Raw genomic sequence first — 19437 nt, forward strand, 5'->3', positions numbered from 1 at the left:
ACGAGAATAAAAATATTTAACCAGCTAAAATGTTTTAATTTTCATAATTATATTCTAATTTTTCTCAACCTTTCCTATTTTAGCATGTCACAGATGACTTTAAAGGATTTTCTACACTACCACAAAAACTAGACAAAATGTATAGCCTGCAAACGTGCTTCTTTCCAAGATGATTACATTCCTCCTTCACTGTGTTTAAACATAACAAATTATCATAGAGTTTCTCTCAATTTGGGATGTTCTAATTGTCAATTGAAATAAGTTTTCTGATTCATTGTAGAGGCATATTTGATTTCTAGTTTCTCACACCCAGATTAAAGGCCAAATCTGTCAAAGTTTAGGAAAATTTATTAGAGTTTTTACAAGGAATTTAAAGTAGGTAATCACAATGTAAAAAATTACATGTTTAATTCCTTTTTTTTCTTCAAAAACATTTACTGATCTTCTCCTATGTACTCTGACATATTTCAAAGAAATACAACACCATGAAAAAGCAGTTAATCCTATGATATGTACCACATAAATATTATAAATAGATTTTAGGATTTATTTTAGTGACTGACTGCTCTGAAAATTCTTGGGGTTATGCCTAAGTAAACCTAATCATACTATTTTATTTATTTATTTATTTATTTTGTTGGTCGTGGGGCTTGAACTCTGGGCCTGGGCACTGTCCCTCAGCTCTTCAGCTCAAGGCGAGCGCTCTACCACTACAGCGCCACTTCCGGTTTTCTGGTGGTTTATTGGAGATAGGAGTCTCATGGTCTCTCCTGCCCAGGCTGGCTTTGAACCGCGATCCTCAGATCTCAGCCTCCTGAGTAGCTAGGGTTACAGGCGTGAGCCACCAGCGCCCGGCTAATCATACTATTTTCTATTTTTCAACATTACTGATAATAAATAACATTACATTTTCAAACTGCATTTTCCAGTTTGGCTATGATTGTAGCAATAACTTTTCAGTAGAAACTAATCAGATATCTGTATGATATTATTTGCATATGTTTACAGAACATGTAACATATTGAACAAATTTAGTCAAAATTTATATTTATATAAATACTAATATCTCTAATAAAAATGATAATTTTCAAGCAATACCAAGTGTCTTTCACTAAGCTTATGTGGTCATGTGTATACCTAACTCCACACCTCAGTTTTTCCTTCTTTAAAATGAAGATGGAACACTTTTATTAATGTAAGTTGGAGGAGACACAATAAAGGAGACATAATAAAGATAATTGCATAGCACCAAATACAATCTTCTTCCACATAACAAATTCTAGGTAAACTTGATTTTTCTTAAGCCATAACACAATGGAGAAAAGGAAACATTTTTTAAAAGTTCACGTGGTTGAAATCCTTACTATTAGAAATGACTAATTTTGCTAAAATCACAGGAAAGGAAATGCCCATGAAAAACAGAATGCTGCTCTTTGAATTAATTTGTGAACTAATACTCACAGTACAAAAAGAAAATAGAACATTGTGTCTGATGTAATGATTAACATTACATCTCACTTTCCCCTTCTCTACAGTTGAATTGCACATTGTCATGCTGAATCCTACAGTATTAAACGGAATGTAGTGAACCATGTATCTAAGCGATACAATACAGTGAATATGCATTTTGAAAAAAAATCTAAATATCTTCCAAAATTTATTTCTATCACACTCTATAAATCACTCTCATATTGTCATTTTCTTCATAACACCAGCCCTCTGTGCACCTCTTCAACACCCACAACCACCTGGCTGCCAAATCCTTAGTTATGGCAGTGGCTTTTGCTGCCTTCCTGCCCCAGCTAAGCAAATGAGCTACATTCCCCAGCTGCTTAGCTAACACTGCCCACATGGAGTGAGGGGAGGGCCTTAGCCAAAGCAGCCAGCTGGCAAACAGCCTGCCAAGGGGCAGCTTCCCTTTTCCTCTCCCTTTAATTAAGAGATGGCAATAGGCCAATCACCACGCCAGAGCACAGAAGCCCAATGACCTCTATTAGAGCAGGGCAATCACAGGCAGAAATGCCAGCTGGCAAGTGCTTGTGCCCTGGAAAGCTTTGCCACCTGTGTCTGGCCAAAAGCCATCCAATAAAATAGCGGTGTCACTCTGAAGGCTCTAAACGGGCTCTGGAAACCTACCAAGACCCCCACCTCCATGCATAGTATAAAGGCCCATTATCCCCCTTTATTTTTCCTAGAAGTGTTAATTTTTTTTTTTACATGAATTACACCGGGACGCTCTAGTAAGCGTATTTTTGGCCTGACAAAAAGTTCCAGGAATTAATACCCTCATTGTAAAAAGGAAAACATACTGACCAAAAGAAGTTCATAACTTTCTGCCTGAGTAATATATGTTGTAAAATCTTTGCTGCTTTTAACGAATGCTAAGTAGGAAACTTCTCGTTAATGTGTTTAGGAAATGTAATAGCAATCCTTTTCACATATCAAACCAGTTTGCTTACTTGAGTGATGAAGATAACAGAATTATAGAAGAGTCTCAAGCTCAAACTACTAAATGTCATACCAAATCCTGTCGAAATAAACACAATCCAAATAGAAATTATTTGTTTATCATTTACATTCACATAAATTAAGCAAAGGAGTTTCAATGTGTTATTTATGTATATCTATATGATGTGCTTTTCATCAAATTTACCCCAATCTATATTAGATTGATTTGTAAGAAAAAACTACAACATAAATAAAATTAACTACAACTATTAACATCAGAGTATTTCTGCCCAGCATGTTGAGTAACTCTGTGCTAAAACACATGGTTAAAGAAAAAAGAAATCTATTTCCTCTGCATATTGTTTGTATGAATAAAGTTACTTCCTCACCAACAACACTTGCTCTAGTAGTTGAGTTGTCAGAAGGAAAACAATTAAGGCAAATAGCAATTGTCAAACTTTTAGTCCTCATGTTTAGCTATATTTCTCTTAGATCTATAAATATATTAAATATACAGCCATTAGTTAGCCATTAGTTGTTTATATTCCCACAACACATTTCAATTTCTTTAATATCAGTTTTAATCACAAAGAAAATTTGAAAACCTAGGATGTTTACAGAATTTAACAGGTTTCTGTGTGTATGCATGCACACATATATTTTACACACATTTACCTTAGTGTACATTATTAAGGATTAGAAAACCTTAACTGAGGAATGTAAACCTTATCTTGAAAAAATGTTTTTTAATTTAATTTAATTTTTAATACATTTTATTGTAAAAATACTGTACAGAGGAGTTTCAATTACATGAGCAAGGTAATGAGTACATTTCCTATCAAGCATTGTTACCTACTCCTTTGTTTTTTCTCTACCCTCCTTTCCCTCCCACCTCCACAACTACACTGTGCCTTCTCTCCACCCCCTTCCCCACCTAAACTGTAAAGTTCATTTTTCAACATAGTGTCTTGTACATCTCAATGTTACAGTGGGTCAAACTGTATTGCTATTTAAGCATTTTCTTTTTTTCCTTCTCCTCCCCAAGCTAGAGAAGTGTATATACAAGATGTAGGGCATTGACATCAAATACAGTAAAAACAGGGGTTATACCATGGGGGAGGAACATACAAAGAAACAAAAAAAAATTCACATGGTACATTATAAATTCGTTAGGAACAACAACAAGAAAGAAAAATCCACTTGTGTCCCTATCGTACGGTTCATTTTGTTTAACATCATCTTATCTGGTCATATGTACATAGCTTTTGACCTTTTCTGCTTGTCCCAGACACATACTAGTTATTGCAAATAAGGCAAACCATAGGACCTATGTTTCTATGGGCCTGGCTTACTTCACTTAATATAATTTTTTCCAAGACCATACTAAAGCTCCCAGCACAATTATATTTATTGCAGCATTATTTACCATAACTAAGATATGGAACCAACCCAGATGCCTCTCAGTAGATGAATGGATCAAGAAAATGTGGTATATATACATGATGGAATTCTATGCCTCCATCAGAAAGAATGACATCGCCCCATTCGTTAGGAAATGGAAAAAGTGTTCTTGAATTCAGCGTATGTTTAGATTTGAGATTTCTGGTATTCGTATATACTGATACTTAGGAATCTCAGAGAAATAAGAATTAATAAGTGATTAACACTGCTATATTCCACTGTACTAATTCCAATTTTATCAATATTATACTCTGCAAGCTATACTTCAACTTGTTTGAGACACAGATTTTGTTTCTTAGAACAGTACAGTACAATTGCAGTACAAGAAGATGGGAATGAGGGAAAGGCTCAGTGGCTCTGTATTTCTGCCACAATTCAGCTTTGCAAGTTCTAAGCTCACCTTGTGTTTCCACCTGGATGATCTCACTGTCTATAGCTGATAAGAACGTAGATTCAGGAAAGAAGCAATGGATGATTACCATCCTTAGATCTCAACAATTACTATGATAAAACACATAAGAGTAAACCTAGGATGTAACTCACTCAGAGAAAATCACAAAAATTTAGGGAATGTAATAAACACATTCCAATATGATAGTGTTTGACTAAACCCTCGAGTACAAACTGTATTTTAAAATTGAAGCAAGCTTCAAACACTTTAGTAAAATTGAAGCTTCAAACACTACAGCATAAATTGTATCTTAAAATTATATGCCAGGGTTTGGGCGTGTGAGTGTTTGTGTGTGTGTGTGTGTGTGTGTGTGTGTGTGTGTGTATGTGTGTGTGTGTTAGAGAGAGAGAGAGACAGAGACAGAGTACATCTTATTTCCCTTTCCCTTAGCAGTGTAGGTATTTTGTGGAGATACACCCGTAATTGTGTTTTTCCTTGCAGTAGACTTTAGTTATTGCTGAACACCAAGAGTGTAACCATTTTTAGCACTTTCAAAATATCCTATGATTTCATCTTTTAATGCTGTGGAAACTAGTTAACCTACTGTTAGACTATGAGGTGGTATCTTGGAGCATAAACTACTTGACAGCAGTAGAACATGGATACAATGTTCCTAGTACTATCTAATCTCCATAATCATGACTGTAGAATCAATGGTCATTGATTTACACATAAAAGTGCACCGTAGTCTTCTCCAAATTGGATGATTGTTGTTGTTAAAAAGGATAGAAAAAGGAAAAGGACAGCTTTTATTCTGTTATTCTCACCTTTTCAAAATACTTTATTTCATATTCCAGGATGATTCCATTGGGACGATCTGGCTCTTGCCAAGACAAAGAGATGCTGTTTTTTGTAATCTTTCCTTTTTTCACATTGGTGACTGGAGAAGGAGCTGTAAAAAAAATACAAATAAAGATCAGCATGACAAACAGGGCCTTAAAATTACAACCTATTTCATATAGTATGTACATTGGCTGTTTTATTATATAGCATAATAAAAAAAAACCTTCAATGTTTAAATATTTATTTAGCAGGAAAAACATTTTATTTTGTCTATAGAAAGTTGTTAAAATTATAAAGCATTTTACAGATATAAGTTTGTTAACCATCTTCAGAATCTCAGTGCTTATGTAAATAATATACAATTGTTCACTATAATACTACCTTTTAGTCAGTGATGACCATGGTCCCATAAGATTATGTTGCCTGGTGATGAAAAAGTCATCTTAGTTTGGACCTGCTGTTTGTGCTCAACATCATTGCCAAACATTATTTTCTCAGAATATATTTTCATTAACAGTACAAGAAATATTAATATTATCCTGATATCACAAATTTTAAATCATATCTGCATAATTCGTAATACCTAGGATAATACAAATCCCATGCAAACAGGATTAGAGTTAGGTTTTTTGCATTGTCTGGTTATTTATTTTCTTTCTCTGTGTGTGTGTTTTCCTCCTGTTTTCTGTGTTGTGCTCTTTGGAAGTAAGTTACGATATGCATTTGTCATTTGAGAAATAGCAATTTCTGATATATTTTAAGGGTGAAATATCTGATTAACTGATTAAGAATTTCTCTGTATGTGACATTAATTTATTCTTCCTCAGATTCACAGTTTATTTCATCATTTATATTAGTATGGATATGGACACATGGATTTTTATTCGTTAGTGTACAAAGGAAATATTTCATTTATTTTATTATTCAGCTGTCTAAAACTTTTCATGTCTCCCTGTCAATATGAGTCTACCAGTTTTTTATATCACTTTCTTTCTGATACCAGATGACTACATACTCCTGGCCCCAGTATGTTTAACTCTACATTTTGCCAAAACCTTTTACAACTTTGTAGGGGAGGGGGGGGGGGGGTTATAGGGACAGGGAATGTAAGGGGAAACAAAGGAGGAGGCAACAATTCTTGATAAGAAATGTACTCATTACCTTGCTCTTGTAATTGTAACCTCTCTGTACGGTATTTTCACAATGAAAAAAATTAATTAAAAAAGGAAAAAAAAAGAAACCAAAAGAGTTAGACATTCCACTACTGAAGAACCAGATGTTATCTTAATATAAAATAATAGATCCTTTCTTCTATTGTGTTTTGAGATATGGTTTTAATATGTACACCAGGTTGACCTACAACTTGCTATCTTTCAACCTCTGTCTCCCAAGTGCTGGGAATGCCTGTTTTTCATTCTTTAAAATATTGAATATGGGAATATAGGTGTTGGTGGCTCACGCCTATAATCCCAGCTACTGAGGAGTCTGAGATCTGAGGATCATGGATGAAAGTCATCCCAGACAGTAATGTTTGTGAGAACTCTTAACTCCAAGAGAGTACTCAGAAAAAGCCAGAAGTGGAGCTGTGGCTCAAGTAGTACAACCCTAGCTGTGAGCAAAAAAGCTTAAGAATAATACCCCGGCCTTGATATTAAGCCCCAGGACCAGACCTCCCAAATACACAAAAATGTGGTAGAAAACACAAGCCCTAACTGTGTCAAATGGACTTAGTACCATAATTTTATTCCTGAAGCTAATGAAGGTTGACAAAAAAATGTTCTCATTACCTTACTTATATAACTGAAACCCTTCTGTATATCACCTGGACAATAAAAATGAAAAGCTGATATAAAAAGAAAAATAAATTATGTGAGAATCAAGTATGTGGTGTTATTTGTATTTACAAAACCATACCTATCCACTTATTTAATTTATATAGCCTCCTTTCGGTCTTAAATCTTTGAGAAAAATAACATCATTAACTTTTTTGTTCCGTGACCACTCATTGTGCTAAAAACTTCACCATATGCAACTTTAACTGTTTTTAAACTAATTGTTAATTTTATTTAATGAATTAGTAAGTTCTTTTAAACATATAAACTTAAACAATTCATACATTTTCTATTTAGTTACATAGACTAAATTTCTGCCAAATCATCTCTTATGTCTGCCAAATGGAAGCTATCACTTCTCACTGTCATGCACAACTTCTTACAATTGAGTATTCATTTATTTACTTTATTTTTTTTATATTTTTAGTGCATATAGGCCATTGTATAAGAACATAGGCTACTTTCTAGAAAATTCAGATCAGAATACGATCTGAATGATCGGAATACGAGTAAAGATGTCATATTTTTTAGTATTCTGAAGGTATGATTTTATCATTAAAATTCATGAAATACTAAAGGAAAGCCATGAAAATTTATATCCACCTAAAGCCTGAGATTAATGCTGGATTAATATAGATACTGAGTAAACTGTTGGTGTTTTCAACTTTAGCTCAATGTGTCTGCCAGTTCTCATGATGGATTTTGTTGTTGTTGTTTGTTTGTTTTTGCTATTTTCCCTTCATAAATATCTCTGAGTTATTCACATTTTTTAATTTATACCTAATTTGGCTTATTCTTACCATACCATGATCTTCATAAATTAGGAAACTTTTGTTTACCTTACTAAGCTCAACTTAGTTGTTATAAGAGTTTATAGCAGGGGCTGGGAAGGTGGCTCAGTGCTAGAGTGCTTGTCTTGCATGTATGAGGCCCTGGGTTTGATTCCTCAGCACCATATAAGCAGAAAAAGCCAGAAAGAGCATTGTGGCTCAAATAATACAGCACTAGCCTTATGCTGAATAGCGCAGGGACAACACCCAGGCCCAGAGTTCAGGCCCATGACTGATAATAAAATAAAATAAAAATAGTTTATAGCAGTTTCTTTTCTTGTTAATTTCTTTACTTTTGTTTTAGAGATGATATACAACTATACAGTGGAGTTAACTTTATATACGCCAGGTACTAAATACCTTTTCTTCCTTTTGCATAGTATCATCGGTTCCCTCGTTCTCTCCCATTCCTTCCCTCCCATCTTCGCCCATGAATTGCATGACTCACATTTGCCCATGTCCAGTGCAGCTAGAGAGCTCTGCTGCTTCACTTTTTCACCCATTTTCCACTGATTCTGTGCCCTCCCCGCTCCTTCCTCACATATGCTCATAAGTATACCATATATGAGGTACAGAATGCTAAGTCTTCAGAAAATGAAAAAAAAAGTTAAGAAAAAGATCCTTTGTTTCCATATATTTGGAATTTGTTTCAATATGTATACTATTTTATACACATTTGAAGGGGTTCTTGGGTATTACAACTTGGTGACTTTTGCCTACAATTATCCTCTTTTAGTTTCACTGTATGTGAGTGTATAATCCTGTATAATTTATCATGTCTCATTGTGTTTCAAATCTAACTTGTGCCTATCGGAGAGAACATATGTTGTTTGACTCTGATCTTGGTTTACCTCACTTAACTTGATTTGTTTTAGTTCCATCATTTCCCTGTCAATGACATCATTTTATCCTTTCTAATGATTGTGTAAAATTCCATCGTATACAGGTACCCTATTTTCGAATTTCGGGACCTGTTCATCTATTGTGGGCATCTGGGTTGTTTCCATATCCTGGTTATTGTAAATAGTGCAGCAATGAACATGGATGTACAGGTGTCCTTGTCATGTCCTGGTTCTTGATGCTCAGGGGAGATACTTAGGAGTGGTATGGCTGAGTCTTAGGAAAGGTCTATGTTTAGATTTTTGAAGAATATAGCAGTTTCTTAAAACATGGAAATGTTTAATTCTTGCCTGAAAATACCATATTCCAGTCAATGTATTTGTGTGTACTTAATAACCCCCAAGTGTTTACTCATACATTTATATATTAATTCTAGCTTCTACATGTGAGAAAACATTCATTCCTTTTCTCTTTTGACCTAATTTACTTCATTTTATATGATTTTCCTTTAAAATGCTGTAATTCCGTAGAGCGCTTCAGTTCAACAAAATGAAGACCAGAGTAGGGAGAGGAGGAATCAACGGGAAGTGATTTGATGAATGTAAAGAGGAAGGGGGGAGAGAATACAGTCATAAATGTGAATGCAAAGCTGGGCGCAGGCAGCTCACACCTGTAATCCTAGCCACTCAGGAGAATGAGATTTGAGGAACATGGATCAAAGCCACCCCGGGCAGGAAAGTCGGTGAGACTCATCTCCAATAAACCACTGGAAAACCGGAAGTGGTGCTGTGGCTCAAGCAGTAGAGTGCTCGCCTTCAGCTGAAGAGCTGAGGGATAGTTCCCAAGCCCAGAGTTCAAGTCGCATGACAAGTTAGGGCATATCCCACAAAATCAAGAACGCTGAGCAATGGGGAAGGATGATGTGGTAACATAGGTCAAGAAGCACTGTAATAAAAAACTGAAGTGTTGAATAGTAACTTCTTTACAAAGCTACTTAAAGATAAACGTGGAACTACTTCTCCTCTTGGTAGACTCCATTCTATTTCCTCAGATGAATTCTCTCCTCCAAACATTCCATGTCTTCAGTGATTTCTTTTAAAAAAATAATGTGAGATAATTCACATTATAATTTGGTCATGTCACCACTCTGCTCAAAATGTCTTATAGCTGAACATATATATTCCTTTTTTGTCTAAATCTCCAAACACATGCCTCTGCTGTTATTTGTTCCCTTTCAGCAAGACTTTTATTTCTGTACATATTATATATATGATATATATGCACAAAATATATGTATGTGTTAAATTTACAAATAAATACATTGCATGGTATGTAAATATGTTAAAATGTATTAGCTGAAATATGGTAGATTCAAGGGATAATTCAAAGAATTGTAATTTCTTAGAAAGACAAAGTCAAGTTCAACAAAATAAACATCAAGAAGTGAGTATTTGAAAATGGTTGGGTAGGGTCAAGGGAAAGGAGGAGATGGTTGAAGAGAAATGAAGGGGAAATGCAGTCAAAAACTCAATGTACATACCACAAAATAATGAAGAATGAAGGAAGGGATGGGTGAGGAATTTGAAAGGAATGACATTGATTAAGATGAATTGGATTCAAAAACTGTTTTATTAGATGGCAACTCCTTTGTACAACTACTTAAACACAACACAAATTCATGTAAAAGAAATTAGAAAAATACAAACAGTTTTTAACATCTAAATACATTTTCTGGGGGTAAATAGATTTTTTTATTTAGAAATTGGGAAGTTTAATTCAAATTTCAAGCTTGGAGTTAGAACATAATAATGGTAGAACTAATATGAGCTTACTAGATGGAACACATCTTCTAAATCTCACAGAAGACACTATTATTATTCCTATTTAGAAGATGTTTTCAGAAGAATAAATACTGTGTAAATTGCCTATAAGCTTTTTTGGTTGGTTGGTTTTGCCAGTCCTGGGGCTTGAACTTGGGGCCTGGACACTATCTCTGAGCTTCTTTTGCTCAAGGCTAGCACTCTAACCCTTGAGACTTTTGAAATATAAATGGAATAAATTTACTATCTCTGATGATCTTCTTTATACCACTTTCTACTCTTTTACTTCTTCACTAAGATAGGTATAAAAGAGAAGAAAACATAGATAACTATACTGTAGATAACATACTAACGTTTGGAAATTTCAGAGATATTTCATTGTGGAAAAATACAAGCCCTAAATCAAATATTTTTATCTTTATCTCATTTTCTAAGTTAAAATAGCATCGATACTGGTGTTGTGAATATATTCTTTTGTTGGCAGAGTGTGCCTATGGTTTTTTTTCTATCACAATTCAAATTGAATATCTATTCAGTGTTCACACACATAAATACACCTTCTCACTTTACTACATGGTTACATCTCAATTAACATCTTATAAAATAAAAATATCATAAGATATTAATGTAGTGTCATAGGGCAAAATATGTTAAACTACTTTTAGTTGGAGAAAATATACACACACATATATGCACAAAGCCAAGTATATCATTTACAGCTGTTTTAATAAAACTACATGTAATATTTAAAGTGCTATATTAGTTTTAGTGTATACTACCCTTTTCAGGAAGAGAAATTAATAGCTTGATCTATCTTATAAAATACCTAAGATTATAAGAAATATATAACATTTATAATTTGAGGCAGCTATACAGACACATATAATATTTATACATATGAGACATATTAGAAGAATTTAGCTTCCTTTTGGGCACTGGGACAGGAGTTAAATATTTTTAAAACACTGTTCAATACTCTCAGTGTTAATGGTCAGTCTACTGTAATCTTACCTTTCAATGATTTTTTTCCCCATTAATTATGCCACGATGATAAGAAATCAGTGTCAATGAATTTTAGATGATACTAAAGGCCACTTCTGCCTAGGCCAGAAAGGAATTACTTACTCTGTTGGCTTATCAGAAGTTATGTGACTACTGCAAACATAGTGTTACATTTGTAAAAAGGTCTTCCATGGTTGAGGTAGACACCCCTGTCACATGCTCTGCCTGGTTTTATACTTTGTGAGCTAGACAGACACCAGCCAGTGCTTCACCCTGGTATTGCAAGATTACTCCAATTAAAGGCTTCTCACAAGCAGTGTTTTTGTGCCTACTTTTCATCTTCACCAATAGTAGAGAAGGTTGAATTGATTATACATGCAGAAGAAGTAGTATAAGAAGTGACAGCAACATTGGGGGTGGCAGCAGTTTCTGAGGTCACTGCCTTAGTGATGAGAGGCAGCTAAAGAGTTACAAAATAATAGCCAGGTAAAAAATCTTGGAGAGTAAAGTAGTGCGGGTAAAGAGGGATGAAAGAAGTTCAGAGAAAGCAAGATAGCAGATAGGTGAGGATGGAGAAAAACAGCAAATTATAAGTAGCCAGATCAATTTTGAGGTCCTATTTACTGCTAGTCCAGATGGGCTAAGGATCCCAACATCTGAGTCAAGAACTAGCACAAAATGGCATGGCTGTCAAGAGTTGAGGATCCTGGTATCCTTGACTGAAAGCTGTAATATTAGCTCTTGTAGTCAAATGCTAAAGATTCCAACACCCCAAGTCCAAGAACTGTAACACTTGCAGGGTTAAGAGACCTGGAACTCAAGTCCCTTATAAGTGCTCTAAAATAAAAAGGAGCCACCTACGGCTGCTTGCAGCTGCTTTTATTGATGACAAGGAAAGACTGCAAAAACTACTGAGGATCTTGGATTAGCAGCAAAACTAAGAGCTTTTTCTGAAGTCTACTCAAGATTTTGGCTAGAACAACAGGATCTTAGCAAATTGGTAACAAAGCCATAAATATTTAGCATATATGAGAAGAAAAGATAATATAATATGTGATATGCAATATATGCAGTAAATTTCATATTTCAAACCTGTAATAATATATAAAACTGCAATTATATAATAGATGTATAATATACATATATGTATATATTATACATATGTATATTATATGTATATGTACATATATATGTATATATGTATACATCCGTATACTTATCATACCTTCAATATCTTATTCTTACTATATTGTCAATAGATATTATTTACCCAAGGAAAATAATTGCAATGCATTCTAAATTCACCTGGTACCCGTGGTCATTGCTAAAGATTAGGATATTTCAAAGGTCTCTTTTTCAAATAAAAACTTAATCTGTTCATTGAGCCAAAAACCTATAATCACTCAATCTTAAAAGCCTACAATGAGGTCTTTTGATATATGATCTCCGTAAAGGTTTGAAGTGACTATTTCACAAAAACTTAGCTTTAACTATTAGGAATTATAGAAAAATAATATGTTTTCAACAAAATACAAAAGAGGAGTTTCTTATATTTTTGAAAAGACTAAAAAAATCATAAAACATTGAAAATTATGTATATTATCAATTAATAAGAAAAAACCTCACTTCAATGAAATATTTCTTATGATCAGTTTTAAACCAAATGCTTGTTTTAAAGTCATAATTACATGACATTAATTATGAAGGAAAATAGAAATCATAAAAAATAGGGAATTATATTTCTGCATTTAAGGTCTCCATTCTCTAACTCAATTGTGTAAATTGCAAAATAAAAATTGGAAATATCCCAAGCAGCTTGCCTTTGTCTAGTTAACAAAATTAATTTTGCATCAAATAAGTTATTATATAATTCGTTTTCAATTTATCATGGTTTATTTCCAATCATGGAAGTTTGAATACCCAGAGTGGCCTTACTTTTGATGCTTATCTCATCTATACAGCTACAAGCCTTTTTTTTTTTTTTTTTTTTGCCAGTCTGGGTCTTCAATCCAAAGCCTGGGTGCTGTCCCTGAACTTTTTACTCAAAGCTGGCCCTCTACCACTTGAGCCATAGCTGCACTTCTGGCTTTTTCTGAGTAGTTTACTTGAGATTAGAGTCTCTCAGACATTTCTGCCTGAGCTGGTTTTGAACCACGATCCTTAGATCTTAGACTCCTGAGTAGCTAGTATTACAGGAGTGAGCCTGAGTTACCCAGTTTATAATGCATATTTTATGAGAATATAATTTAAATAATATTTACAATAACATTGTAAACTGAAATGAAGAGATATCTAACAAAGCTCACATTTAAAAACTTTAATCAACAGTAGTTTTTAGTTAAAATAAAATATATTCCGATTTATAATTTCAATGTTGTTCTGTTAATACCAAGCTTCATTTATTGTATTAGCAATTCATTTTACAGGTAGAGCCCCACATAAATACTCTGCTCTGTTTTTAATAGGAAAAATTAATCTCTGCTATAAGTTGATGTACGATAACATCTTGTTAAGCATAAAATAAGTCAACAGTAACAAAACAATAATGTATAAAATCTAATTTAATTCTTAATTACTTTACACAATCTAAGCAATCTAATATATTTTAATAAGCAAAATGAACAAGATAGATGTTTGATAATAGTAGGTAGATTAAATTAGTAGATAGATAGCCTTTTTTTGTTTTATCTTACTATCTTCTGCTCTTAATCTTACATTACTATATATGCAATAGAAATCATTTAATTCACTAGAAATGATACGTTAACATTTATATACTGATTGTTTAAATTGCTAAATTAGACTTCTATTACACTATAAGAATTTAGGCATCATAGCCTCTCGTCCAACATATATTCTGTGTGAAGTTATCTTTGTAGTTTCTTTACAAACTTGAAGTTGTGCCAGAAGAAACAAAAAATTAAACTTTATGGTTACAGAGGAAAAAGGAAGCCTGTGTAGTGTTAATCAACTTTGCTCACAAACATCCTAATTTCAGTAATTTTAAATGGTGCAATTCTTAGCAGCAACTTTCTAGTCTGGACTAAGAGAAAATATGAAAGGTATGATTAAAGCTGGTTAACCTTTTAATGTCCAAGGAGAGCCAAATCACAGCATTTTGTTCCAAATTGGTAACCTTATCAGATGTTTAATTCTTCATTTCTTTCCATGAGAATGATTTTAGAAAATCATACCACACATCCTCCAAGCTGAAGGAAACCTTGGCTGATGAGGAAATCACATGTGGAGCCATTTTCTACTTAGATCGCAGAGAATGATTTAAATCCGACAAAATGTAACACTATAGATATGTCATCAAAAGATCAAATGGAATAGTCTATAATCCTATTACACTAGAACCACAGGTTTTACTACTACTAAAAATTAAGAAAAAACATACATGTTATTGCTATAAAATGTTTAAGATAATACATTTTGATTAAAACATTTCAGTGTTTGGTCAGAAAGAATTAAACCCAAATTTTAGTTTCAGAATTGTTGAACAAATATTAGCCTCAATGAATTAGTAAACTCATTTGTGGATGTACAGATAATAATGGAGCTATTGTAATTCCTTATCATGAAAAGAAATTCCCTTCATATTATACATTTAGTATGTCACTTTATAATCTAAAACATTACATACATTAACTTATTCAACTTCACTATATCTTCAGAAAGTAGAAATTATTATAATCCATTTTGCAATATAAAAAATAAGCAATATATAAGTTTAGCTTGCCAAACTCTGACCCACTTTATCAGTCTTCTTTCAACATTTTGTTTTTAAGCCTTACATATAAAAACAAAACAGCAGCTCATAATGGAGATGCTATACATATTTAATATGTAATTATATCACAGATCACATTAAAATTATTAAAGTGAACTGCTCTTTCAAATATTTTTATTGAATTTTCTTAAGTGTTTTGCAGTTAGTTATAGAAAACAAAATGTAACAATATATAATAAAAATTAAGCAACTGTCTTTTGTATTAGCTCAAAATTCTCTCTTAATTCAAGATTACTGTCTCATAATGAAGTGACCAATCATAATAATTGTTATGTGGGCTGACGTATTGATTACTTAAAAAACAATAATGTATATGGTGAATGTTCTAACTGGTTTCAAAAAATGAGAAGATAGCCACATGGGAACCTCTTGTTGAAGTAAAATGAAATGATTTGAATTAAAACAAATGCATAGATATTGTACTTTTCCTCCTATTATTCTGTTTACTTGCAATTTGTACTACATAAATATCCTCCTTAGTATATATAATATAAGTATTCTCCATAGTATATATAATAGCTACATAAAAGAAGGAGGAAATCACCTGTACTATCCAAATCCTTACATTTGCTCATAAACTGTACATACACTCAGGCCCAGCTCATGAATGTTTTATTACCCTACATTAAATCCCAACCTCCTGTCACTGAGAATTTTATATTTGTGTAATAGATGTCTAGAATACAGGTATTATTTGTATCTACAGTTAGGGTTTTGTCAGCACTAAGTGGAAAGAGTTTCCACAGTTAGAACACCCCCTATGGGCTAAGCATTTAAATGAAATAGCTTGAAGGCATAATAAATAGTCATAATAGCATTTGTATGATCCTTTTCATCTTGAAAGACTTTTATAAGAATAGAGATTGAAAGAAATTATATTATAATCTCAGATATTCATTTGCATGTTCATAAGGAGAGGGATGGATGATTAGATTGATAGATTTTAGAAATTTCTAGATTTCCAGAAATCTATAAACAAATTCAAAAGATACTATTCATTCATATAACTATAACTATATATATTCCATTTGCTACTCTGTTCTTACGAAAGACTGTGTTGCTAGAAGATTCAGATACTGAATCCTTGCAAACTTTCAACAGGTGGTATTGTGCATGGATTATCTTATCAATGTATCATCTGCATTGATAAAAAATACTCTTTCTTCAAACTTAAATACTTTTTTTATTCTCAGATATTAAATGTGGATTGTTGTACTTCAATCAACTTAAAAACTTTTTCTCAGTGACAGTAGACACTATAGTGTTCTCAATGAACAATGATAATCAATATTTCATGTTGAAATACCATAGAAGACTTAAGTTCTTTTTGGTAATGTAGACTGTTACTTAGTAATGAAAGTTGCTGAATGATTTGCAGGTATAGGTAGAATCAGGGCAATTTGTTCAGATTGATCACTGAAATAGATTTGCTCTGTGTCTTAGAATTGAAAAGCAAGGCACAATAATATAAATAATTTCAAATTAATAAAATACAATAAATAAAATGTATTTTTCAGAGAGCACTTTTGAGAAATAGTTCCATGCTTTCTGATCACTTAAAGCTCAAATCTATTAAATGCTATAACTAAGCATCCAAAACTATTTTAATGTTTAGGCAGGAGCCAGTGGTTCACTCTTGTAATCCTAGTTACTCAGTAGGCTGAGATCTGAGGCTGGCAATTTAAAGGCAGCCCAGGCAGAAAAGTACCCATGAGATTCTTTTCTCCAATTAATCACTCATTGAGTACAAAGAGGCTCACGGACATGCCCAGACCCTCAGTTCAGGCCTTACAACTGAAAAAATATTAATATTTTTGCAATATAAACTCTAGTAATGCATAATGTCTGGCTAATTCTCTGCCCTCACACTTTAAATTCTTATTTGCAAAGAAATTCCAGTGAGAACCTATTTATGATACTGTAATTCATGGAGATACTGATGGGATAATCTAAAGATATATGAAAGAGATAATTTGCATTTAGTATGTATTAAAAGTTGAAATTTTCATTTCTGAATATACATAAGGCTCAAGTAGAGTGTTAGATTTAGTAGCATGTTATTTTTAACGCATATATTTTAGTTTATCAAATAATCATGAGATTACATACATAGAAGAATTTCCACACCATTTTTAACTTTGACAACGCAAACATGAATTTGTCTATCAATACACTGAAATATGAAAAGTTTAATGATTCCCTAATTAATTTCATAATCCCCTCTCTGAATTTTCTTTTCATAACTTACTATTCATTTCTCATTTCTTTCTGATCTCAGGAGAAAATGATGCCAGACTATTGTAATGTATTTCTATTACAATGTCTTGTTCACCCCCAGCAATTTTGTGAATCTGGATAATGCTTTTGTATCTAAAGAGAGTAAAAGGGGGATTGAATGAAAAATCTTAAGATTCTAAAGAAAAATTAATTTACTTTATTTTGCCTTTGTTCTCATATGTTCAAAGGAAAATTTCTCAAATTTATTCTAGAATCTCTGCTCACATGTTCTTAGTGAGAGGAAAACAGTCAAAGCCGGCAGAATTGATAAGTTCTCATAAAGAACAGCTGGCTGCCTTTGAACTTGAGTCCATTGCTTCTTATACACAATAACCCATCTCTCATACAGCACTAGATCCAACTTTGCAAATAGGCTTATTGGTGTCCATCATCAAACATAGAGATTATATAGAAATATTAATGCACATCAAGTTTTGGATAATCATAACTAGTAATGTATTAAATTTATTTAAATGGATATTAAAATGTTTATATGATCACATTTTACTAGAACACCAAATGAGTATATATTTTTTAAAATCTATGACTGCAAGAAAATTAGTAAATTTTCTGATAGACAAAATTACTAATCCTACTTCTCACAAAGTCATTGACTGGATTTCTTTCTTATATCTTGTTTGCAGCAATGGGACTTGATTACATCTTGGATTCCCAAATGAATCAGGAGTCCAGCTTAAATGTGACAAAAACAATCTCACCATTGTCTCAATAACTCACTTGTAATGCTGAGACTTAATATTTCACCCAAGTAACAAAATTATAGATAGGCATTGAATTCTATGTTAAATGAAACAATAAAATAAGGAATAAATTTACTGTAGTCAAAATGAAAAGCACACACCATAAAATTAAACTTCAAGCCATTATATCTTTTTGGTAGCCTGTGGTGTCTTATCATAACTCACAGGTATTATATTGCATACTTTTATTTTATATATATATATATATATATTGTTCGGTGGTGGGGCTTGAACTCTGGGCGCTGCCCCTGTGCTCTTCAGCTCAAGGTGTGAGCCACAGGCGCCCGGCCTTACATACTTTTAAAAGTAGTTGTTCTATTTTAGTATTGAAAAGTGTTATACATAGAATCAATATAACCTAATAAAATTCCTTCAGGTAGCTTGACATATGAAAGACATTATTTTATTTTCTAGTAAATCAATAGAAAGAAATATGAAAACAAACAACACATATATGTTAATGTTCAGCTAATTATTTTGACTGTTTAGAGAACATGTTCAAGTATATAACATAATGCTCTATTTGCTATGATGATTTATAATTTATAACATATTTTAAGTTTTCAAAATTCACTTCTCAGAGTAGCATACACATCACATAATAAAAAATTACCGTACCTTGTTATCTTACAAAGGCTATAAAACATATAATATTGACATATAAAATCAGATCTGATTTGTTAAAACTACATATTGTCCCAATATGTAATTTCATAACAAGGAGCACCTTTTCTGAGAATGAGAGGACTAGTCACAAAATTTAAAAACAGCAGAGTTATTTTTTTTTAAATAGATGACTACTTAATGATGTTTTAAAGAAAGTTTTTGTTTGGATGTAAATGTGTGATATAAGTTGTTATTGTTTTTAGTTTTATACAGTTTTCCACAAATGAATATTAAATATTATTTTGATATGTAGTTTCTTATTAGATTAATAAATATAATATCCTTTATGCCTTCAAAAAACCAACAGTTAAATCGAGTCTATATGTTTTTTTAAGTCGAGTCTTTATTTTTTTGTCGGTCATTGGGCTTGAACTCTGGGCCTGGGCGCTGTCCCTGAGCTCTATAAGCTCAAAGCAAGTGCTCTATCACTTGAGGTACAGCGCTACTTCCAGTTTTCTCGTGGTTTATTGGAG

General features: G+C 32.7%; 1 protein-coding gene across 5 annotated transcripts in view; it reads right to left on the bottom strand.

Annotated features, from left to right (window-relative positions):
* The window catches only part of Epha5 (EPH receptor A5), a 293039-nt gene that overhangs the window by 75723 nt on the left and 197879 nt on the right, over positions 1–19437 (bottom strand). For all 5 annotated transcript variants that reach the window (XM_042678116.1, XM_042678115.1, XM_042678119.1 and 2 more), the window contains one exon: positions 5128–5252. In XM_042678116.1, coding sequence (XP_042534050.1) covers positions 5128–5252 — 125 coding nt within the window. The remainder of the gene's footprint in view (positions 1–5127; positions 5253–19437) is intronic.

The sequence above is a fragment of the Dipodomys spectabilis genome, unplaced genomic scaffold (genome assembly GCF_019054845.1).
Source record: "Dipodomys spectabilis isolate Male_0828 unplaced genomic scaffold, ASM1905484v1 ptg000043l, whole genome shotgun sequence".
Taxonomy (NCBI): Eukaryota; Metazoa; Chordata; class Mammalia; order Rodentia; family Heteromyidae; genus Dipodomys; species Dipodomys spectabilis.